The sequence below is a fragment of the Strix aluco genome, chromosome 1, assembly GCF_031877795.1.
Source record: "Strix aluco isolate bStrAlu1 chromosome 1, bStrAlu1.hap1, whole genome shotgun sequence".
Classification (NCBI taxonomy): domain Eukaryota; kingdom Metazoa; phylum Chordata; class Aves; order Strigiformes; family Strigidae; genus Strix; species Strix aluco.
Window position 1 is genome coordinate 131,376,520 of NC_133931.1, and position 26,024 is coordinate 131,402,543.

The 26,024-nt window shown below is 40.7% G+C and overlaps 1 protein-coding gene across 3 annotated transcripts in view; it reads right to left on the reverse strand.

Moving 5' to 3' along the window:
• Positions 1–2,696: 2,696 nt before the first annotated feature.
• The window catches only part of SLC25A13 (solute carrier family 25 member 13), a 102,447-nt gene continuing 79,119 nt past the window's right edge, over positions 2,697–26,024 (reverse strand). For all 3 annotated transcript variants that reach the window (XM_074836158.1, XM_074836169.1, XM_074836148.1), the window contains 5 exons: positions 20,665–20,805; positions 8,838–8,976; positions 4,982–5,140; positions 4,812–4,902; positions 2,697–3,914 (listed from right to left, as the gene is read on the reverse strand). In XM_074836158.1, coding sequence (XP_074692259.1) covers positions 3,725–3,914; positions 4,812–4,902; positions 4,982–5,140; positions 8,838–8,976; positions 20,665–20,805 — 720 coding nt within the window. In that variant the 3' untranslated portion in view covers positions 2,697–3,724. The remainder of the gene's footprint in view (positions 3,915–4,811; positions 4,903–4,981; positions 5,141–8,837; positions 8,977–20,664; positions 20,806–26,024) is intronic.

The following is a 26,024-nucleotide window of genomic DNA, read 5'->3' on the forward strand; positions in this document are numbered from 1 at the left end:
TGCTTCCTGGTGTGACCAGGAACAGCGCAAGGAGCAGTTAAAATCATGCATACACTTCTTAAAATGCCACCTCTGTCTGAAGAGCAACAGACACCTTGATGACACCCTCGCGTTGAGCACTGGGAGAGGCTGCCTGTGCTCACAGCCTGAGCTCTCCACCACCCACTGCGCAGAAAGCAGAACCATTGTACGGCACGTGGCATTAAAGAAACCACTTCATCCCAGGCTGCTTCTGTGTTATTTGCTGTGTTTGAAGCTCTCTGGAGACACTTAAAATACAAATGTCTTGAGATTTCTATATTCTCAACCATTACATAACTTACAAATGATCACCATCTCTGGAAATCGTCTTCTAGCTTATGCAAAAATGGCAAATATTTCAACGGAAAACAGTCTGGATTTCAGAGCAGTGTTTAAACAGCCACGTGTGCATTGGGAGCGCTGAGCTCAGCAGTAAGCAGCATGACATGCATGCACATCATGGAGTGTATGGCAGGGACATTCCTGAGCAGGCTGTCCCCTCCTAAGGAAGATTCAGAGCAGTTTGTCAGGTTTCGTATTTTTAGCAGGTTTAGAAAAACCTGCCCAAGTTATTTTTGAAGCCTGTGGTATGTTTGCTCACAAAAGCGTCCCAGCAAACCGTCAATATTAAGTCAGCTTAAACCCAACCCACTCCCCAGGGACCAGGCAGAAAAGCATCCCTCAGTTTCTGCTGGACTGAGAAACACAAACGGGGTAACTGCTTCAGGGACACCCTCACCCCACTCTCATGCTGATAGGTATCATCACCAATATTTAATAATTTCTTTGTTTTGGAAGTGCTGTCATGGGGAGTTAGCTGGACTGCAGGAAGCAAGTGAGGTTACATTTTATCCCATTCCTCCCACACTTTGCATAACTCACCCAGAAACCCAAAGAGGATAAACATCTAAACATTGTCCTCAGGGCCTTTTGTTTGTTTGTAAGGCAATCTGACAATTTCTTGGCCTGTAAACTTTTCAGAGCAGAAATGCTTCCTTTTGTGTCTGGAGGAAGCCGACTGTGGGCACAGCTCTTCCCCAGGATCTCTGGGCAGAGCTGTAGCGTGCTTTGAAACGTTCTGAACTGGGTTGTGTGTTAATGAAACTGGCTCTTCAACCCTTCTGCCCCTGCCTCCATCATCTACTGGCCCGGAAAAGAAGGGCAGAGGACAGAACAACCCCCCAAAAGACAGTTAACAGGGAAGGGAAGGGCCTGGTGGTGGGGGCGTCAGTCCAGCCTTGCTCACCTGCCTGCCAGGGAGAAGATGAAGGCTGTGGCCTTCTGAGAGGGACCTGCCACAGAAAAGGACAAGACATAAAGATACTGCTGGGCCTGGGGCAGAGAGGACAGCAGTAGGCAAGGGAATGGGTCCAAGTTATGATTTACTTTGTAAAACACAAGCAATGGTCTCTTTCCCACAAGCCAAGAAGTTGTGCAAGTCTCACAATAACCCAGCTCTCATTCCTCTTCCATTCCCGGCTGTGAGGCCCCGGCGGCGTTGGGGTTCGGCGTCAGGGCATCCGAGGGACCTGCTCTGGCCGGTGCAGCCCAGGTGTCCCTCTCCAGGCTACACAAGGAGGGAGCCGCTGCTGGCTGAAGCCACGCACGTGGCCAGGCGCTTCCTCTCCCGGATCGGGGGCAACGTGCAGCTCAGTACTGGGACATCTTCCCTGAGCTGCTCACTTCCCAAAGCAACCCTTGACAAGGTACATCAGGCAAAAGTGAGGGATGAAGTGTAAAACCAGCTCCTAAATAGCCTAAAATCTCAAGTGTCAAGCACAGGCAGCTCCCAGTGAGAAAGTTTAACTTTTATGACAAGCTTAACCAAAAATCCTGAGAGTTAATTTTGGAGTTATACAAGGAGCAGCCATTTTTCCCCATTTCTGAAACGAAGGAGCTGTCATCTGGGGACACTCTGATATACAGGGCTGAGAGGTAGCAGCTGGCAGCTGTGAGAGCCCAGCGCAGAGTCTCTGCACACTGGTTTAGCCAGACTCCAAGATGCAGCTGCAGGCAGATGTCATCTTGTCCCCTCACTTTCACGTGCATGAGTACTGCAGATGCTACTCCTGCCACGACTTCATTTCACTGGTAACTTCAAAATGCAAATCAGTCCAAGAGAATTATTTTCATGATGACACAAACACAAATACAGTAATAGAGCGATTTCCATTTTGGTATTCCCACAAGTTATAGTACAGCAATGTGATAGTGCATACCTAACTCATTCTTCCGCAAAGATACTGCATCTATGAATTCCCTCAGTTTACAGTCAACGTTGAAGGCACCAACCCCCACCCCAAGAAGACAAACAAGACCAATTCTTCTGGTCTTAAGAGAAGTACCACAGACGACACCCAACAGTACCGTCAACTGATTGGGTAGTCACACTGCTCATAACACATTGACCTCCCCCCAAAAGTAAAGGTGAAAATATCAAAGCTTACTCCAGTCCTGGTTTTAGGCTGAGGAAAAATTTCTTTTTTTCAGTGACATCTACACCAACAGATGTCTTTTCTGCACAGGGGAATTCAGGTAACTTGTTCTCAAACCGCAGGTGTTTTTACAGCCTACATGTCCGAATATTAACTTTATTTTAACCTAACTTTATAGCTGAAGTTGAACAAGACATTTGATGTACTACACTATTTCCGTAACAGAATACCATGTGTGCGTCTCTTTGAAAGGTTTATTTCTATCTTCATAAATACATAATTTTCTAAACACTGTGCAAGGCACCAAAAAAATTAAGTAAAATCTTTTCTTTTAGAGTATTTTAATCTCTTTTGACTCAATGAAGTAAATAAGAATCTGAAACCACCTATTTGCCAATTACAAGCCAGCAGTTAAGGCAGGTACCATTGATACAGTGCATGAATTTTCTATTGCAGTTATTTAAACAAGCAGTGTTTTACTATAGAAGTGCATATACAAACTGAATTCCAAACACCAGCAACCCAAGATAGGCACCTAGTTATGAAATTTCCTTGTATGTGTAGTAGAATGCCAAAAGTTCTGCCATAAAGTGCAAAGACTATGGACAATAACACTTTCTTTTGAGCATTTTGATACCAGTAACATAATACAACTGCTAAACATTTATAAATGTGGTTCCCATTACAAAAACATGTTCCACATAAAAGCTTCATAATACAATCCAGAAACAGAACTTGTGCGTGTACATATTTTAAAAGTTGAAGCTGTACTGGCATACTTAGGTACCGGGTATATAGTTGCTGACCTCTACAGACACACACTAAGTTTATAACCAATTTACATGTACAGTCAAAATCATTCCGCTTTGAGCACCGTGATATCCACTGAGTTTTTCCATTTGAGTGACAATGTGCGACATCCGCCCTGGTAATCTGCAACCAAGCATTGCCTGTAAGATGAGCTGGTTCACAGCTCTCACCCAGCCCTCCCCATAAATGGAACCTAAAATTAGTGTCTTCCCAACACAAGCACATGTCAGATGTGGACAAATACATTCATGGTCCCAAACTTAAAACAACTGGTAAGAATTTCACAGTGATCTGGTTAAGGAAGCACGAAGACAAATGATTATGTTTAGGAAGAAAATTGCCTTAAAACTCAAATGAAGCTAAACCGTTATATGAGGAGAAGCTAAAGGAACAAAGTATTAACCAATTAGAAAAGTGGCTCTTTCCCAACTAATAACAAAAAACCTACAGCAATAAACTTAGGGTCCTACTGCTGCAGCAGCCTTTGAGGTAGGTGGCGATGGCTTAAACCGAGGTAGGTAAAGTCCAAACTTGTTTTCAATCCCTGCAAAAGTGGCAACTGCCAATTTATAACCACCAACATGGTCAGGGTTAGGAGCAGGGAGCGTGATCCTGGATTTAGGTACTGGCTCTGATCCAGCTGGTTTTCTGCAAAATAATAAAAATAATAAATTAATTTCCATAGAGTAAAACCAGTATTTACAAAAAGCTTCTCCATAAAGTAGGCTGAATGAGACATCTGAGTGTACCTCCCAGTAAGTAACTAAATTAAATGCTACAATGTCATGAGAAATACCCTGTTTTAAAACCTTCCAGAACAGTTACGAGCCTTCATGTTTTGATTGAGTATGGTCAAATCCAGATAAAATTTGTGGAGCATTAATCAAAACTGCAGCGTAGGGGAGAAGGGGTTCGTAAGTCTCTGCTACAGTGCACAACCAATCCAGGAACCCAGCAGAGTTGAAGTAATTTTTGCGGTGGCTTTCAAACTACTGTCCCCAAAGTTTTGCAAATGGTCTGCAGCTGCTCCTAGGATCACGTTGAACAGCAATATGCAAATCCATCTGTACTGTCAACAAAGACGGGAGGCAGAGCTGAAGCTCCAACAAATAGATTTTGGACTTGGTGACACCCATAGACTTTTTCTGGATGTCAAATGTCTTGCCTAATCAGGGCCACAGCTCCTCCACGAAACTAATGAGGATTAATGCAGAGCGTATCCTGACCTGGCACGTGTCACATTTCCCCTGCAGTTATATCCCCAGCCCGTTATTTAGCCTCTCACTGTCTCTGTTTACACTAATACAGGTCTCCAGCTTGAAATGGTGATACAAAAAGTGGTAATGTCTTCCTGTGAAACGGCCACTGGCATAGCATTCTAACCTCCACCAGTGTAGTGTGGCTTAAATGGTATTTACAAAGCCTTTGCAACGTGTCCTCCATAATAGCAAGACCCTGACTCTGACATGTTGAGGGGCACCAAGACCTACAGAGAACGAAGGGCAGCTTCAGGGTCCCAGGCAGATTCAGACACCACATACTTACACTCCCCCGAAGTCCACGTAAAACCATCTCTGCAGTAGCTCGTAAGTCACCAGAGTTACACCAAACTGAGGAGAAGATCGAAATACACGAGCTTGAAAGAAAAGAAAATAGTTCCTAAGTGACAAAACCACAATCAGAAACCACTTCATAACCAAAGCTCCTTTACACACCTCCTGCTCCTTTCCACAGAGCCTTGGGACCTTCCTCTCGAAGGATCTTTGCAAAACAGTCTACAACGCCGCTGTAGGTGGTCTGTCCTGCCCGGGCTGCCACCTGTAGCCGTGTTTTGATGACATCCGCAGGGGTTACCAGAGAGGCTGCAGGCATACCTACGCAACACAAAAATCATTGGGTGGGGACCACTGATTTGTCACATATGCTACACACCTCACTTACCCAGGGGTAACTGTGCCTTTCATCCTTGTAGTAGGAGAATCTGGCCATGGTTGATTTAAGTAGAAGCTGGAAAGGAAAACTAGCAACAAGAGGCAGCCGTTGTGGACGTGGCTTCACCCAGAGAGAGCTTCTCCTAGAGGAACAACCGTATCACATGCTTCCTGCCGAGCTGGGAGGCACGGGCTGGATTTTTCAGCACTAACCAGAAACTTGCATAGTTCATAAGCACAAAGTTTTTGGAGGTGAGATCGATCTTTCCTTTTCCTTTTCACACCTCTCTGTGGTTCCTGGCATTCTGGTTGCACACTGTGCTAGAATAGCCTGTACATGCACACCCCCCCCACGCAGCAATGGTACTGAGAACCAGATAATGCCCTGCACGCTCAGTAAGGCATGAGAGCTAAGGTTTAAAAAAAGGGTCATTCTTCTCATTAGGCATGGCAGACTGCTCAGCTGCAAGCCACAGCTGACATCCTCGGCAGAACATTTGGAGGAAGATTTAAATTTACCCTGGCAGATAATCAACTGAAAGAAAAAAATACCAAATTACCAATGGGTGGTATTTCTAAAATAATTTCTATCCAAACTGGGGCTGCCCATGTTTAGAATTTAAAAAAAAAAAAAAAAAAAAGGGCAAAAAAAGCACTGAGACCGGACCCAAAAGACGCTGTCTCTTATGGTTTTATTACTTTTCCATTCTGCATCTGTTCCAAACCAACTTGGTCACATGTAGATGCATAAATCTCCTTTGCTTTTTTTTTTTTAGGCTTAATAATTCTGTAACAACTTTTGTCCAAACCAGCATGGTCTGGCTTCAAGCACCAGAGCACCCTTCACGCAGATTGCTCTGAGAGATGTAAGCATGTGCGTGTCACCAAAATAAGAACTCCTCTTCCCCTCCCAGACCCCCCAAAATAACGCACACAGTGAACCTGAACAGTGGTCAGTCTGGCAGGCAAGTGCTAAAACCCGGAAAAGATTTCTGAACTCCAGAAATGTTGAAATTCCTCTTTGCTTAGCCTTACCCACACCAGGATATTGGTTGAGTCTTCAATTTAAAGCTGGACTTTTGTCCTTCAAAAGCCAACCAGTGTTTTCAAGGAAAACCAAAAGATATACTTAGAAACAATTCTGCTTACTGCCCATTGACTTCCACCTCCTTATTCCTCATCCCTTATTACTGAGGATATTTTGCAGTTAAAGATGTTTTTAATCCTGTTTTTAGGAGCTATGGGTATAGGACAAAAATTTACAGGTCGCTGCTGTGAGGAGTTTACAATCAAAATGAGACAAATGGCACAGCAGGAACTGACAATAAAAAAGAGGAGTGAGGGGAGGAGAAGAAGTTCGTGGAGGCTATAAGCAGATGGAGCAAATTAAGAGGGGTCCTGTAGCTGATAATGGAATCATCTCCTCAGAAAATGCTGTGGCACAACAGGTTGAGACATCTGGCGAACAGTGAAAGCCAGAAGCAGATCAAGATAGATGACATGCATGTTGCATGTGTCCCTGACAACACAAAAAGGAAGAAAATATACCCAGTACAAGCAATACCCACTGGCAAAGGCCGCAGGTGAGCACGTGAGCATGGCCAGCTTGAACGTCCCAGCACCACGGGCTGTGGGAAGGTGGAGTTTCCCACACCCAAACGGAGCTCATGAACGTATCTGAAGTCCAATGGCCAGGCGAGATCCCCGACCAGAGCAGAGACATCAGCCCAGAGACTGAGCCAGCGTTTCAGAGGTGGTGGGGTTTATGTTTTGTCTTCCCCTTGACTTTGTCGTGGCAAATGAGAGCAGACACAAATGCCCCCACCATGCTTTACTTGTACCAAATAAAAGAAATTCCTTGGTTTTGTAAACAGTACGGTGAGTGTTGTATCTTTAACACTGTAATTTGCTCATGAGAGTTAACCTAGGATGGGATTCACAGGAAGCACTGGATAAAATTCACATTATAGCTAGTTTGGTAAGCGTATCAGCAACAATAAAGACTGCTTCTGTGCCTGAACTTCAAAGGGACGGTTATCTCAGTCTGCAATCACCTGACAATGGCTAGAAAGAGAAAAATAGGAAAATCTAAGAAATGACTTGGCTTAAAAATGCCAGCTTATGTTTCAAGTCTGTAAATATGATCTAAAGTTCAAAAATTGTTTTGTTCCATTAAAATGGGTGAGAAATAACCTGGCTGTAAGCTCCTGTTGGGTGCTCGGAGGCTGGCTCTAGTTCGGGGTGGGGGAGGGTAGGGGACGAGGGGGTTTTAAGCACCAGTCGTTTGAAGACAGCTGGTTTTCCTAGTGCCAGGACGACTCCTCTGGACTACGAGCTACTGAATACAGAGCTATATGCTTCAATAAGACAACATAAATGACCTTAGCCACATCCTAAGACCAGATACTGGTTATAAAACGTTCCTGCTCCTCAAGATACATAGTCCCATGTATAATCCTGACCAAGAACAGTTTCCCCAGGGAGAATCAAGCTTAAATTCAAGCGAGAAAACACAGCTAAACCACTATCTGTACTGGATTCATGCCACTCCATCATTTTTCTCACCCGGCAAGTCGCAGCAGCCTGTCAGGGGCCATGCTGGAGGAAGAACTCAGCTCCAGCTCGGAAAGACCAAGCAGCTCCTGCTGAACACAATGGAAATACCTGCTGATATGAGCCCTCCTGCTTGCTACTCACTCCCCCAAAGGTTCTGTTGCACAATTTTCAAGCCCATTTGTTTCCTGAAGGGAAAACCACAGACATAGCAAGAGCAGGACTCTCAAGCTGCCCTCTACAGGAGGCAGCTACCAAATGGTTGTCGCCTTTGGGTGTAGAAGCTGGATGCCGTGCCAGGGACCAGCTACACAGCAGACGCAAAGGCCAGCTGAGGCTACAAAGCGTGTCTCTGTCTTTTCACTTACGCTCGGTCACACTCAAGTTAAATGCATGATTTGGCTCTCCTATCTGCTATGTAGCAGACTAAAACAAGCGAGTGCTCAAGATCATACTCAGCACCTCTGTCATATTTGGGTACACTAAGAATCAGCAACCTGTGGAACAGCAGAAATGTTTTCAAGCTTCTCCACTTTGTTTTGATATTTTTAAAAATTAATAAGGGTAAAATCCTCATGAAATCAAGTAACTGCATAGGATACTGTGGGTAGCAAGTAAATATCATCATTTTGTCATGTTATGTCATTGTGTTTGGAGAGCTGTACTACTAGAATGGCTTTTGGACTCCATATACCAAAATTCAAAATTCCTTTGATCATAAAGAATTTCAGAAATGCCATGATTTTATTTATAAACCATTTCAATAAAACTTTACCAGTCAGACACAGCCAAAACCAGCACAGTAACTTCACAAGGAATGATGATATATGATAACAAAACATCAGCACTTAAATCTTTCCCTTTCTTTTACCTCCTGAACATGATGATTATACCAGGAACTTACAGTATCTTTACTTTTAACAGCAACTAACTCTACAGCATAGTAGTTTTCTGTTATTTGGGCATGAGGTTGCAAAATGCAGTATAGCTGCATATAGTTCTTTTGAGCTTTTCAAAGTTCTCACTGCCATGACTATTGCACTGCAGGTGCAATACAGTCCAACGAAAAAGAAATTTGGGCACTTACCAGCTATTGATCCAGCCAAGAGCAGATTTCCAGGGCTAACCCTCCCATCTTCATTTGCAAATGAAGCTTTCAAATGAGCATAACAGGGGAAGTAAATGGCAGAGAAGGGGATGTCACGCAAAAAACATGCCTTAGCACCCTGTGTTAAAAAAGAGAACAAGTTTTAAGAATGAACAAATTTAATATGATGAACTATGAACATAAGAGAACAGAGCAACATTGTATTTTTGTTTTGTTGCAAAGGGCTTACAGAAAAGGTCATTTTTCCTCTCAAAATTTTGAGATCCATGTATTTCACCCTGCTGAGGAGTGTCTGTGTATCGTTTCTTGGTTCAGTAATTTCTGTCATTGCATTTATCTTGTCTACTTGTTCTCCCTCACTCCCTAGTACTGTAGTTATTTGCTGGTAATGGAGAAAATGTCATGTGTTGGAGTAAACTCTGATAACACCTTTGCAGAATTTTAAATAGTTGATATTGTCACCATCCACCTGTAGTGGGAGTTTAGGATGTGTCTGAAGTAGATTGAGCCACAGGACAGGTCCACCCCCTCTCATTCCCACTTACAACAAATACTTCAGGGAAAACAGTGCCCAGTCCATGCATCTATGCAAGGCACTTTAATTGATAATGCAACATATATCAAGGGAAAGAGGGAAAGAAACATAGTAGGGCCATAACACTAACACTTTCACAGAACAGTAACAGGATTACTTACTTATGATTTTTAAAGTACAAGTTATCTGGGATACAGTTTGTTTCAAATAAGTTTCGGGTCTTACTGTTAAATTTGCCTTGCTATCAGTTTGTGTAAGTGGTACAAACAGCCAATGAAGTTACCAGTAATACAGCTGGTTTCAAATCTAAGAGGGTGGCAAACAGGCAAGGAAAGTTTTGGGGTGGCAACATGCAATCAACTGTTTTCCAAGTAGGGGGGAAAGCAAAAAACGCCACTAGGGAAGGTCAACCACAATAAAATACCAAATAATATCCATGCTCCAACAGCAAAAGGGACTTGCAATCTGCCTTTCCTCAATATGGAGATCCAGAGGACATGAACACACCACGACTGAGACCAGCAGGAAGGCACAAACAGATGATGGCTTTGGAAAATGGGTAACATCTTTCAAGCTTGAGAAAGAAATGGTTCACGGATGAGCCTAAGCCTCTTCTCTTTGAAGCAAGGGTGGAGACATGGTGAAACTGCTTGAGGTTCATCCATGAGCCCTCCTGGGGTGCCCTTGTTACTGTATTTCTCTTGTGTACAGGTCTACTGGGGCATGGCTCAGTGCCAGACATTTCACAGGGGACATGCTAATATTCACAGAATTTAATTAAATCTAAGGATATTCCTGGACATATCTGTAAGCTCAGCTTGTACTATAATAGCAGTTAAAATATAGCGCTTTTCCAAGCTGGATGCTGGTTGTCAAGCAAAGACACAAGAGCTGCAAGGTGTCAGAAAAACTGAAAAGTCGCCTTTCAGCGAAGCAAGGCAGGGGCAGGCGAGCAGGATGTGTGACCGGAAAACCAGGTCCTGCGAGCCAGTTCACAGGAGATGCTAATAAGAGCAGTTTGCAGTCAGAGAATGCCTCTGAGAAAACAAAGATTTACCTAAAAAGCAGCCATTAGATCTTCTAGTCAGACTTTCTGTGTGTCACAGACTCAGTTACCGAATGCGAGGAGCGCAACACGCTCTGCTGCAACCCCAGCTGCAACCCCAGCTGCTTTCCACCACACTCTCTCAGCTTATTTCTTGACACTTTCAGACTGAGAACTGACCGCTTCCCCCAACAGTCCATTCGGAGGTTAATGACTCCTGCTGTTAGGACCCTTTGCCTTGTTGCTTAGCTGGGTTTGTCTGATTTATGCTGCCAGTCGCTGGTTCTCAATGCCATAAAGGAACTTGGAGCACTGCCGGAGTCCACTGTTCGACTGCCCTGAATGGGGTTATCAGCCATGGAACAAAGCGATGCTGGGCTGGATTCTCCTCTCAAAATTACCTGCAAAGCCCATACACTTTACCTTGAAAGCACAGAGAAGGTGAATCTTTCGCATTCACCAGAGACACAAGAATTCTGGCCTCTCGTGCGCAACAGGAGCCCGTTTTACAGTTTACGTTTAATCTTCACATAAAAAGAAATGACTCAGGTTTTACCAAGTTCTGTATAAAAACCCAACTTTTTAATGATCAAATATCTGCACTGTATTTACCCCACAGAAAAATTATGAAAGTCACTAACAAAACATTCACAGACCAACATGGTTTCTTCAAAGATTTATTTTTAGAGCATGCTTTTCCTCAGAGCAAATCTCTTCACTGCCTTTGCCCTCAGGGCACATTACTTTTATTTTCTTTGCAATGTTGTCATTAAACACTGCATGCATTTTTTCCTCCACGTTTTTTTCATACTGAAATATCTCAACATAGTTAAAATAACTTACGGAAATCAATAAACTCCAAATGCAAGCAACTCTTAACTCAGCCCAAGCTGCTAATATTCCCCCCCCCTTCATTAAAAGGCTCCTTTTCACGGGGCAGAAACGGCATATTGTTACTATCACTAATAATATACGTAGGTACGCAGAGAGGGAGGGATGTCCATCAACTTAGCTCAGTGTAAACAAAACCTGGATCAAAACTTGGATCCACTTTAATAATAACCCAGCTTGGCTCCGGTCCAGCATCGCAACAGTCTAAAGTTTCCCCCCATCGTTCCGTTTAAAGTCTGGGAAAGCATGTTTAAAAGCAGGCCTCATTTAACTTCAAGTTAATCATCCGCAACCAGCCTAGGCCAATTAGGAAGGCTTAGGGAGATTGGCCACAGTATCTTGAAAAGCAAAAGAAACATTTATTTTACTTCTTGCACCTTTTTGATGTGGACAACGTGCTGAAAGCCAAAAGGAGTTTTAATCAATCCCCAGAAAGCTGTAAGGATCATCCGCCCAAGTTTATTCTGGCAGCCAAGGTGCAGACCTGCCAGGCATGAAATTGTTAGGAGATCCTGCACACCATGACATGCGCCTCCCTCACACAACAGCCAGTTGGCTCCCATCTTCAATCTCTTTAATAACCTTAAAGCTCTTAATCTCGGATAGTATCTCACTGAATAAACCAGCGGAGGAAAAAAAACCCGATTGTCAAAGATTCGGATAAATAAGCCCAAATCAGTGCTGGGGCAGGTTCTTTAGCATGCTAATTCCTGCTTATACCAGCTCTACCTGCAAATAAGGCTCTAAACAAACTATTTCTACTACAAGGAGAGGGTAATTATACTGACAAAGGCACCTCTGTGTCGGGTTGGGCAGAAGGAGCCGGCAGGTCTGGGAGACGCAGGCTTAACCTAGTCTCCTGCAGTGAATGCACATTGTCTAGTGCAGGGGGAAAAATGCCAGACTGGGGGGACCTAGCAGCATTCAAGACAACAGTGGTGCACCTTGTCTGAGAGGGTTATTTAATGCTTCTGGCACCTGTACTTACAGCCACCCCCTCTTTTTCTCCTTTACAGGTTTAGAATTTATTTGGCATGTATAATTGTTATTTTGATCCTATAGCTACAAACAATAGGCAGCATGTCATTTCTTGATCATTTTGCATTCTTCTTGGGCTTTACTACAGACTTAACCCTTTGGAATCGGAGCCCTAACAGCACCGAACAGGTTTTGTAACAGTCAGTCAAATATTACTGGCATTTGCTTTCAAGGGCTGTAATTTTTTCTACTGTAAAATGACATCGCCTTAAAAGCTGCTATGGGTTTTTATTCACATGTATTTATACCAACCAAAATATGAAACTGATTTAGTACATCAAGTTAGAGGAATAAAACGCTGATTTAAATGCTGTGCCAGCAATTCAGTTTGCAGACAAAAATTGTAGCACTTCTTAGTTGGAAGGGCTATTTTTTTGTTATTTTCAAATAAATCTCTGAAGAGCAGGTTCTCACATATGAGAACACAGTCACAAATAGGCACGGTGGAGGCAAATTAATGTAACTCAAAACTTTTACTACTCTGTTTTGTATGTTTATCGTCCTGCTGTAAACCCACAACTTCAAGAGGTGAAATAACTCAGCTGTTATCAAAGCGACCAGCTGGGAGCTTGGTACACATCCTGTCACCTGAGATTACACTTTCTAGGTCAACACACCAGGAGCCTGCTTATGAAGTTGTCAAAAAAAAAAAAAATTAAGATACTTTTGGAACCTTTTCTGAGTAGTTTTGGAAATGCAAACTGTGTTGGCGCTATCAGCCAAAGCACAAATCTGAGCTAAATACCTTCTAGTAACTGTAATCATAAACATTACCACAACCAACGTATCCTTTCCTCGGAGAACCATTTACTACCATATTATTTACTGTCTTCTTGGGATCACAGAATAACTTTGTTGTGCAAAATTATGGAGTGGCACTGTCTGTTAAGCTGTAAAGCACTATGCAGAATGATTATTTATAAAAAGAGTAATTAAACATTTTATGGCAGATATTATATGGATATGAGTTACTGTGATGTACAAAATAAGTAGGTGCACTTACAATGTGTATTTACATGAGCACTTTAAAGATGTGTTTCAAAACCAATAGAATATACATTCAACTGACTTTAACGAGACTTTATCCATATTACTGTGTAAGACAGGCTGAAGACAGAAAATATATTAGCTAATCTTGTACGATTACTTCAATATTCAACCGTGACCAGAAATTAAATAAAATCTATTAAAAATACTGAAAACCAGAAATGTATCCTTGCCCATTTCTGCCAACACAAATGACATTTTGCGTTAGGCTAAATGATATTTTCCCTGACTGGGATATGTTGTCTCTATATTTTTAAGAATAGCTGTCATCTACAGAACATCTGTAGCTAAAGAAGAATTTACTAGTCCTAAGCTTCCATGCCCTGGTGCTTTCACAGCAACAATTACTGGCACAAAGAAGACAAACAGAGGAAACAAATTCCTTCTGCAAAAGTGCTCTTATGTGCCTCCCCGAAGGAGCAGCTGGGTTTTGAGAAGTATAATGTTTTAAAATACTTATTTACACAAGAAGTTCAGAATTTTAGACAAAGGCAGAAAAAAATATTTGCTTTCTAGCTTTAAAGAACTACAGGGGTTCAACCCAGCAGTTAGCCTAACGAGCTGTATGTGTGTCAAATCTTTTTATTGCTGGAATTAACATGCATTTTTATTTCTAAGCTGCATATCATTACAGAATTGCTAGTATCTGAACACCCAGTGAAGGTGCAGTGAGTCTGGGAGGAAGCTTTGACTTTAAACTATTGTACTTACTATGATAAACTGAAAAAGGTTTTTCCAGACTTACTGGTCTTTAGCTCTTCAGCGGGGAAAGAAGAGAAGGAGAGGAGACCTAAATGATCTGACCTGGACCTCCCTCTATGCACTGTGATACAAATTTTCCCCCAAATAAAAACTTTCAGAGTTACAAATGTACACCAAGATAATACTGATCTTCAAGGAGAGTCTCCTCAAAGCAGTAGGATGGTCCATTCCACTGTGCAGAAGGATGAGCAACCATGTCAGAAGGCAAGCATGGATCAACAGGGAACTTGTGACTGAGCTCAAATGCAGAAAGCAAAAAGGAAGCAGAGGTGGCTATGGGCTACCCAGGAGAAATACAGAACCACTGCTTGGACATGCAGCAATTGAGTCAGAAAAGCCAAGGGTCAGCTGGAGTTGAATCTAGTAAGGGATTGGGGGGGGGGGGGGCGGTGTGCAAAAAGGGCTTTTGTAAGCACATCAGCAGCAAAAGGACAACTAAATAAATTGTGAGGCTGTTGCTCAATGGGGGCAGGAAGCCTAGTGACAAAGTACATAGAAAAGGCAGAGAAATTACCTTTGCCTTGTTTTTTACTAGTAAAATCTGCCCTCAGACCTCTCAGCTCCACGAGCTTACCAGAAAAGTCTGCAGGAGCACAGCACTACATACAGACAGAGCACTTAAGCCATCTGCACATACGCAATCCATGAGACCAGAAGAGATACCTCCAATGGTGCCAAGATAGCTGGCTGATGTGAGGCTGTTATTACCTTCAAAAGGTCAAGTCAGTCAAGGGGGTTCTGATGACTAGAAAAAGACAAACATCACACCCATCTTTAAGAGCAAGAAGGAAGCTCTGGGAAACTACAAGATGTTTGGGCACACCTCTGTCCCTGGGAGATTTATGATGCAAATGCTCCTGGAAGCCATTTCCAAACATATGAAGGGTAAGAGAGAGATTGGGAACAACCAATGTGGATTTACCAAATCATGGCTGACCAACCTGTTTGACAGACTTGTGGATGAGGGTAAGCAATGGATGTTGTACACCCCGACTATGAGCAAGGCTTTTGAGATGGTCTGCCATAGTATCTCCATAGCTAAATCGGTGGAACATGAGCTGCACTCTCAGCAGAATAGTGGATGATACTGAATTGGGGGAGTAGCTAGTGTGCTATAGGGCAAAGCTGCTATTCAGGTAGACCTTCACAGGATGGAGAAACAGGCTGGCAAGAACATTATGAAGTTCAAATCAGCAAATGCAAAGTCCTGCATCTGGATTGGAATAGCCCTATGCAGCAGTATGGGCTAACGCTGTGTGGCCAGAAACCAGCTTTGGAGAAAAAGTCTGGAGGGTAGTAATGACCAAGTTGAGTATGGGTCAGCAATGCCTCTTTGCAGTGAAGACAGACAGCTGCACTCTGGGCTGTAAGTGGCAAGGGATGTGATTATTCCCCTCCATTCAGTACTGGTGAGACCAGATCTGGAGTCCTGTGTCCAGTACAAGAAAGTCTCTCCAGTACAAGAAAGACGTTGCCATGCTGGAGTAAGTCCAGTGCAGGGCCATCAAATCAGCCGGGTAGCCCATGGTATATGAGGAGAGGCTGAGGGAACTCAGTGTGCTCAACTCCAAGAAAATCAGGCTAGGGGGAAACCTTATTGCTCTCTTCAACTACTGTTCTTGGAGGTGCACAGTGGAAGGATTGGAGGCAATGCACAGAAGCTGGAACATGGCCAGTTCCCATCAGGCATTAGAAAAAGGGTGAGGTTTTTTTGGTTTTGTTAGTTTGTTTTAAACCATGAAGATGGTCAAATACGGGGTTGAGTTGCCCAGATGACCTCCAGACTGGCTTTCAACACAAATTATTCCGATTCTAACATCAAGTCTGCAAGTAGAGTGGAGGACAGAATAGAGAGCTCATCAGAATAGTACTGTGAATTGTTTTGTGTCACTAGCACAGTAGAGCACCATGTTAACATGTCAATGAATGACCCAAAAGAATACTGATCTCACTAATATAGAGAGGCATCAAACCTACACAACACAGCTTCTTGGTGATCCTCAAAAAGCTATTCATTTGGACTAGAATGCTGGAATAATTATCATCATAATCAATACAAGATTCACTCAGCTGGATGCAAGAAGGATTTACATAGCATTTCCTTTGTTAATTTGTTGACATGAGATGTAAGATTTATTTGTCTGTGCCTTGGTTTTCTCTGTTAATGCAAAACAGGAACACTGAAATTACCTGTATCAGGGGTGCATGGGCATTTTATTTTAAAATCCACAGGAAGTGCTTCATAAGCAGAAATTAATACAAAATATAAGAATTGAAACAACAAGCAGCAGATCTTGTTAAGACATGGAGGAATTTGCCTCACGAAACTAAGAGCAACATATGTAATTCACATCTTCTGGCTGCAGTTATAATTAATGAAAGTACATTCTTCCTTGCTCACTATCTATATAGGACTCTTACAGGTTTTCACTCAAATTTCAGCACAGAAGATTCATAGGAACTAAGCAGATGCCGGATTGATCTATGGTGGCAAGGACAGCTTTCAAGATGATTTGTTTCTGCTGGGAAAAGAGAATTTTCACTGCAGTCCTTGCAACATGGTAGAGAACATGGAGCAAGAGAAACAGAAAAGCCATTGTGCAGCAGACTGGATGACCAGTCCTGATTTAAGGTTTGTAACTTATCAACACAGAAGGAAACTCACATCGAAGAGCAATGGAAACACTTCAGCTCTACTATGAGCTTGCAGACTGACTGGTAATGTTCTCATTCATCACAAAAAAAACAACTGCTTAAAAATGTCTGTGCTCCTATTTTGAAAAATTATCATTATGGAAATATTAGTTTCAAGTTAACATCACATCTTCTGGGCTCCACCTTCCTGTTAAATATGTGATATCCCTCTGTTTATTCTATCTCTATAACAAGCCTATTTTTTCCACTGTTGGCAGTACAGACAAATCACTGATCTTTGCTCTCTGTGGATTTCAACAGCCAACACTTAGGTTGAGGGAATCCCTTTTCTTCTCATCTCAAAGCAAGACCTTTAAGGAAATTCTGTAAGCAACAGAGGATCCTGTCCCTCTGCACAGCTTCTCGTACTAGCCCACGCTACTTGGCCTCATCTAGACAGTGGCTATCTTCACCCTTTTCAGGGACACAGCACTACAGGCACTTGATATCCATTAATCCAAGCATCAGAAGTGAATTATTTGGGTGGTCAGTGGTGGAAACTGCTACAGAAAACTGCAGTCAACCCTTTTTATAGCAGTTTTACAAGAATTTCTATCAAGTCAAGTGGAAAAGAAGGAATATTATGGTCTTGAGCCAAAATAGATGGAGTAGTTAATTTTAGTTGGATTTACTTTCTTTTAGCCACAAAAGGAAATAAAAAAAAAAAAAAACCCACAGAAAATAAATTCAGGCCATACCAAACAAACAAAAAAAAGAAACAAAAAAGTTTGTTATCAACTATGAAATATTACATTTAAATTTTGGATTGTTAAACAATTTTTTAAAAGAAAACTAGGAAAAAAATACACATCCATTTATTTAAAATGAAAATTCCTGAAATGAAAAGTCTAGAATTTTGCTTTCAACACTTGCAAAAGAAAGTTAATCTGTTGGTCCTAAATAATGGCTAAGATAGACCAGTGTTTAAACAGCTGGAATACTTACAAGAAGGCCCATTAAGTCTATAAAGAAACTCACAAATATTCACAAATAAAACTGTTTTCTAAAGGAAGTATCTATTCTTATTCTTCTGCAGCAGTATGTATGGAGTCTTACTTAGATCTACTACAATAACTACATCCAGGGCTTGAGATACAAGCCTTGTGTCTTGAGACACAAAAGACAAAGCTAAAACAAAGAAGATGAAAATGAACAGCTGTTCAACAGCATGAAAAATACTGAGATAGACACAAAATCCCCATTCCTGTTTTATCGTTTTAAAGCTAATTTGACTTGTTAAGAGTACAGGCAATCCAAATATACCAAGATATTTCAGTTCTTATTAGTAGAACATTTATTATTATTTGATGTTCACTTGGTCATTATACTCACAAAATTAATATACTACAAGCACAACCAGGGAATGTAGCACCTACATAATCTAGTCTCCCCTGAAATTCATTGTAGACCACTGACATCTCTGGGTAGCATTTACTGGGGCTGGTGACTTTGATACAATGAGTTATTAATCCCTACCTGGCCTCACCAGCACTGCCAGTTTCAGCATAAGCATTCAGGAGAGGACTGCTTTTGTCTCTAGCACTGCTGTTCCACAAGCACCTCAAGGCAGATTAAAACTCCTCTGATACAGACTGATGGACTCCCCGTGCCATGAAGCCATTCGTCCCTTCACCTGGGTACAACCATTCTGAGCAGCTACAGAGTGAGCTGGTCTCTGTTCAGAGTAAACAAGGCTGTAAGGATGAGGAGGCTTTAGTTTTAATGAATTTCCTGTTCCAGATCTTTATATGGCAGCACCAACACTCTTGCTGGCATACTGGAGAGGGGGCAGATAGGATTGCCTTTTTTCTTTGCTACAGTGCCAAAGCATTTGGTGGACAACAGCACCAACCTGCCCAGTGACAGAGCTAGCCGTGACGAAGGGTGCACCTGGACACAAGCGTTCCGATATGGCTTGTGCTCTGCTGGGTGGATGAATGTGATTGTCAGGTTAAGTTCTCTAGTTTTGTCAAATCAGTCAAGTTTTTGTAGGCGATGAATCCAAATTGGACGTAAAAAAGGACATGAACACAAGGAGTGGGGTGGAGAGGTGGAGAGAGACAGAAACAGAGACAACAGAAGAGTTAAAGCAAAGCAAAACCCTTCCGTGGCTTTTTTTTGTGGAGGTAAATGGACTTAATGAACCAGCAAAACTGCGTAGCTAAATAACTGCCTGTTTCAATGCAACATAGTGCTATAACCAGTTCCTGTTCAGGTGTATTCCTTACAAGTATTAACCAAGTATCTACTCTAGAAAACAGAATTAATAATATGACCCAATACATTAATTACATTTAAAAATGGAAAAATGTAGCAAATTCTGCTCAGCCACCAAGAACAGGTATTCAAGAAAAGAAAATCTAAGAAATGCTAACTTTAGTAAACTAGTTCGTCTCTTTTTCTTATTTTTACTACTCCAAGTAAAAGTCAGTAGCTGCCCTCCATTTCTGCACAGCCTCAGGGATGCAGACTGTTTACCATATACATGTTTTCAGCTGTAAATGTTGACCTGATCAACACCATAATGCCATTTACTAAGAGTTTACACAATAGCATCAGCTTCAGTAAAACACCTAAAAAATTAGCAATTCAATTTAAAGGGAAAAACAACTCCCCATTAAATCCTATTCAGACCTGCAACTTCTCTCCAGGCCAAAACATACATACATCTACTCAGGGGCAAGCTTCCTCTTTGTAATGTTAACAGAACAATTTAAAAGGACTGGATGCCTAAAAATGGAGATGGAATTTAAATATTCCATCTTATGGGGCTCATTTGGTGGTTTCTGAAGCATCTTCAATTTACAGTTGTACTGCTGTAAATAAGAAACAGAGAAATACTGCCTGCTGCACTGGAAATACTGGGACAAATGGGCAGTGTGAAAAGCTTCCTCCAGAGAAGTAGGCTGCAGAATCTGAAGAAACACCATGTGGTGCTCTGCAGTATATGGCACTCATTACTGGTTTTTTCTCAATACTGTGTACAATGGCTATCTCAAAGTATTCCAAAACCTTTCATACTCCCCCGTATCTAGACTCCTTCACCAAAAAGTAGAAGGCGAAATGTTAAACCTTTAAATTATTTGCAGCATACATCCTATTAGATTCAACAGAAGTTGTTTCTAATCTTGCTGCAGTCTAACATTAAACCTAACTTTATTTCTACATATTTACATATCTATGTGAGGACAGTAATGCAGAAAGCAGAATTGCAGAGTTTGTAGTATACACTAACAAAACCAGCTTTTCCTGATATTATTTGTGGCCATGTTCTTCTAAAGTAGCAAGGGGAAGCTTGCTTTAGGAGTTTATTTTTATGCTGGGCTCCCACTGCCTGTATTTCTTCACTACTATTGTGCTGCAAATAATTTCCATCTCCAAATTAACAATGACATCTGGGAAAGTTGCTGAATAAAACACAGAAGAGCAAAAGCACAGCTCCAAAACTGTAAGCTCTACATTGTGAAGCAGATGAAAATAAGTTTATTTTTACACCCAGAAGAACATCAGGAATAACAGACTAATCCTCCATGAACAATACTTGTACCTGCTGAAGTGAGAAAAGAAATCTTAGTAAGATTCACAATAACCACATGCTCAAAAACATGAGACAATTTCTTCCCTTAGTTAGAAATGAAAAATGGAGATATGCTATCACATAATAAGGAAGAATCTTTTTAAAAGTACAATTACGTACACCTGTGAAGGTTTCTGAGAACAATTAAATTATGTTTTGATTTGAAATATTCATAATTGGCTTTTAATGCATGTATATATTTAAAAAAAACCCATACCTTGTAGAGACCAAAGAAGCCCAAGTCCCGTAATACGGTGAGGGCACTAACTCGTGGACCAGTAGTAATTTCTCCAGCCACCTGTAATCGAATCTTGACAATTTCCAGTGGATTGGTAAAGATCACTTGAGAACCTCCAGCCTGAAATGAAAAGTGGAAGGCAGTACATTAACCCATTACATTATTTGCAGTGTACATCCTGCTATATTCAAAAGAAGGCATTTTCAATCCTGTTGAAGTCCGTTAAGCAATTAGCAGAAAAGAGTTTTAGTATTCGTTAATAAACTGCAGCTCACAAGGTAAGAAACCTACACCAACACCCCCCCACACAACTCTACACCCCCCCATCTGAGATGAGTGGTCAGGGAAAATGGAGAAGCAGCAGGTCAGCCCCTGCAGAACACTGCAGGACATCAGACAGACACTAGCTCAATTCTTGCTGCAAGAATACATTCACCAACACCAATTTATGCAATACTGACAAGCCAAGAACACTGTAAAGCAACTAATGAAGTGAAAGGAAGAATCAGTAACTAAGTAAAGAAACTGAGATGTGCATGCCAGTACTTAGAAAGTGAAAACATACTACTGAAGAGTAAAAGTCTGACAGAAGTTTATTCAATTTTGGCATGAGTTCATAAAACAAAAAATACATGGATTCCAAAACTGCAGATATATTGTGCTTTTCTTAAAACCCCACTGAACTACCAGTTTCAGGTCCATTAAATGCTGTTTGATTCAAGAATCTGAGCTCCACATCATTATTTGTGCACCAGGTAACAAAGAAAAGGTCTACAGACTGAAGGACTCTATTAGTCAAAAAACGCTAAATGTTTTTAACATATCCATTTGTTGGGAAGACATCACTCAACTGATTTTGAAAGTTAGATTTAAAACACAATGGTGGCAAGCATTTCAGACTCCCCACTAGTTCTTGTAAAGTTCATCTCATTCACAATATGTAATGTAGGGCATAACCTTTCTGCTACTCTGACAGATCCCAAGCTAAAAATCTGAAACAAGAAAAAAAATATAACATGAAGGTTATCTAAGAGTATTCAAAAATACTCATTCAAACTCCATCTGGCCCAAATACAACAGAGTGTAATTCTAACTTCTGTCAATTTCTTAATCATGTGGTCTGACAGCTATGCCCTTCTATAGGCTCTGAAATCACACAAACTATGCAAAGGCTGACCCTCATCCTCCCCACAACAAAACAACTATTTTTTTCTAGAAGGTAATGACTAAAATGAAATAAGCTGCGTTTAAAAGCACTTGCATCTAGCCATGTCTAGTATGTAAACACTACATGCACATCTTTTTTAAATTATCCAAATGTTAAAAGAATTAATCATAGCTCAGATTAACTATCATTGAAAATCAAAAATATGCACAGTAATATGGTTTAAATAATGCACTGAAGAAATGGCAAATCGCACGAACAACTATTCTTGTCTACCACTTAGACTGAGCATACACAGTGTGGTTACAAATTAAAGTCTTTACATAACCCCCAAAATATCCCAAATGTTTCCTATTTTGACCAGAAAAAGCATGCTCTTATGTAACTCAACTGGTTTTGACTTTCAAATTGGCATAATTTAACTGCTTTTACCAAACCAGAATCCTGGTACATATAAAACTGCTATTCTTGTTGCCATCAGAAATTAGACTGATAAATTATTTGGCACATATGCTGACTTCAGCTTTGCACTTAAACTGAAACTTGTTAGGTAAGTAAGCATTCAAAGGAAAAAAATGTTTCTTTTACTTGTCTACTCATCTTGCAAAGTCTCAAAATAAAATAAAAAAAAATCCTGGAAAGGTCCTTATGGTGAATTACAGATTCCTATATAATAAACATTTTGGTCTATGTATTACAAATATTAAGCATTCCCACATGCCATCACATATATTTTCTTAAAAGGATAAAATCCCAATTGCAGGTGATAATGTTCATTTGCAAGTTTGCTATACCACAGCCCTCCTCTAAAACACACTACTTAAAAACTCATACCGATTGATCTGTGTTAGCACAAATAAACTACTTTCCCTCAGTATGATATTCTTGCAGTTCATTGTGCCATGACTCCATGGGAAGTGTTTCTTTATTTTTCACTACAGGAAAACCATTTTAAGATTTAAAAGATGACAAGAAAATTAAGTTTATTTTATTATTATTATTATTATTAATGCACCAAAACACTGAGCAATTTAAAAATCTATAAAAATGTTTATAAGTGAATGCCATATTTAAAGAAACAGAAACATATATCTGATTTCAAAGGAGAATAAAGGCAAATAATTTCTGAATTCAAACAGGAAGTACTTCAGGTGCTAGCACGTATAACGTTTATGTTTGCATGTCCAACCTGACTGTGTTGACACTTGCAGCATTAGATGGCTTGTGGCTCTGGGTAAATCACACAAGACGACTTCTTTTGCTTCAGCTCGCTATTTTAAAAATGGGGATGCTATTATTTACCCAATTCATACAATCAAGCTTGCTGTATTCAAATTTTTAAAACGCTGAGACCTGCATGCACCAGGCATTACTAAAAAGACTGCAGGCTTTGCTGCCCACAAAGCAGTTCTGTAGAAAGATACTGGAAGTTTCCAGTGAAGTCTTTCCACAAAACTGTCAAGGTACTAACCCAGAGCTCCCTGAATAACCTTTGTCATCCTCTGAATTTGAGCAAAGGTACACTCCAAAAATCAAATGGTGAATAACTGAAAGCGATGAGCCAGACAATACCTGACGGAGGGTCTCAGTAGGAGAGTTTCTACCACCTGCCTGTTTTGTGATGGAGAGGAAGGCTAGTTTATTAGCCCGTGCAGAGGCAGTTCTAGCGGTCATAAGTACAGTCACCTGGTGGGAAGCTTTTATCACTCTGTTATTTAACCATCTATGATGGTAACTGCAGCTCCTTACTCTCAAACTGGGGGGGAAGCAAACCCGAGATGGCTACTATACTCTCTAATGAAATTATTTCTTGTCTAGTACTGGTAACTCCTATAGTGTTATTCATCATCATAGTAAGCAAGTGTCTCATAAATATTAATGGTATTTCCTGGCAGTACTCCTGTGAGGAAAGTACAATGACTCTAGTTTTACAAGAAGGGGACTTGAGGTAAAGAGGTTAATTGTATGCCCAGCATGTGCATCCCACTAGCACAGATAGACACAACTTTTAAGAGTCTCCACGTATCCTGATCTCCAAATCAGTAGCTTGAATCACAATAGCATGGTTTCTGTCTTCTGAGTTTTTGCATAGTGAATGCAATGAAAGATATCTCATCAATCTATTTTTTTCCAGTCTCTTCAAGGTGCTGGTATAAACTGTTACGGAAAAGGTGCTGGTATAAACTGTTACGGAAAAAACAGACAAAATATCCTCAGCACATCATATCACCCTGCTCATTCATTCTGTTTGGCCAAAAGCTGAAGAACATTGCCTTCTTGTTTGTTAACCTTTGCAGTTGGAATTGTATCTCATTTTAAAATTTTGAAGTATGTTCCCAAGGTCAAAATCTGAACACTTTTTTTTTTTTTTTTCCCCAGAATAAACACAGTTTAAGCTCAGGTTGCTCAAGCTTGATGTTTTCTCCACTAAATGTCACAAAAATCAACTTCATCAACTGTTTAATATATATAGTTCCCAGTAACACCAATATTTCTGTACTGAAGTTACAAGCTTGAATACCCTCAACTCTGAATTCCTTATCACCTCTTCCAATCATTTTTTAAGGAAACAAATGATCTGACTGTAAAAGCAAATCTATTACTTTTCAGTTATTATCATGTGATTAAAATAAAACTTGCAATTTTGAGTTACTTAGAGAAGTAGATACCTAGAGGTACTGCCCAGATAACTATCTGTAAGAGCCCACAAAGGGCCCATACTATTCTGAAAGAATTTAACATTTGACCTAATCACAAGCACTGATGGCAAGAAAATAAAAGGGAAATACCTCTGTCATCCAAGAACTCCTCATACACACGGAGCTAGAAATCTGCATGCCTATAAAATGTTCGATGTGCTTTAACACACGGACAGCTAGCTATGCATCCACACACATGAACTTTTAAAAATAAGCCGTTTTTTTCTTTCATTTTTGCAGTTCTTCAAGTCTGCACTTGGTATGCTATCACCCAACACCTCTCGATGGCAGTATAGTCTTGTACAGTAACACAGAACTGTCTATGGCATGCCTCCTTCTACTTTCCTACTTTACTGAACGAAAGGGAGAAGTGCAAATAGTTGAGGTATTTTTTTTTGTCCGTGGGGAAATAAAACCCACTCTATAGTGAAAAAAATCAGTTTAATAACAACCACTTAACAACACTCCAGTTTAAGAAGTCAGAATGTTTTCTACTTCTTCACGTGTTCAAATCACCTTGTAATAAACTTTACTGGAAAATAAACAGATTTTCACCCCCCTCATTACATTAAGACAAGAAATTCCTGTTCTTTTTAATATAACTGCATTTTGTGCCCTTATGAGATTAGGTAAGAAATGAGCACATCAGACCCAATTCTCCTATGGCTTTTGAAAGCTTCAGTGTAGGTTCTGAAGAGAATACAGCTTGCAATTCTGGAAGGAAATTCTGTGTTTTTCATACCAGCAAAAAGTACCTGAGTCTTTTCCTTTCATTGCTACTGACCATCAACTGTTCTTGTGCCTCTAATTAACCTTATTACCTACTTCAAATCATAGCCTTTTTTCTGTTCTCAGCTAACATTTAGGGTCAGCCTAGATCTTTCTTCTGCATCCCATGTAACTTGTCACATATTACCTTTTAAGGTTTCATGGATGAAGAAAGTATTACTACTACTCTTAAGACTGTTAATATTTCCCAACAGCATCACCCAGGGATAGCGATTATGGCAAGTAATGGCAACCATTAAAATACATAAGCAACATATTATATAATTATCCAAAATCAACCTCTGCAAGAAATTGTCTACAAAATCTTGGTTACTCATTCAATTTACAAAAAGATAAGCAGGTGCAAGTTCCAAAAATTTTAGTCAGCTCTTTATCACATTCAGTCATACTGAATATGGTACACTGTCCCAGGCCCTTACTCCTTGCCAACTGCCAGATGCAGCTTGTTTCCCTGTGCATTTGCTAGCATCCATTAATCCTAATTAAAGTCAAGGTTCCTAAAGTGCTGAGCATTGTACAGACACAAAATAAAGATTGTTCCCTGTCATAAAAAAAAAAATCTAAATTAAAAATGCACTCAAGGGATGCAAGAATGGAAGAATTACCATCCTCATTGTATAATAAAGGGCAACTAAGGCACAGAAGCATTCAGTGATTTACCACAAAATCACATACTAACTCTATGA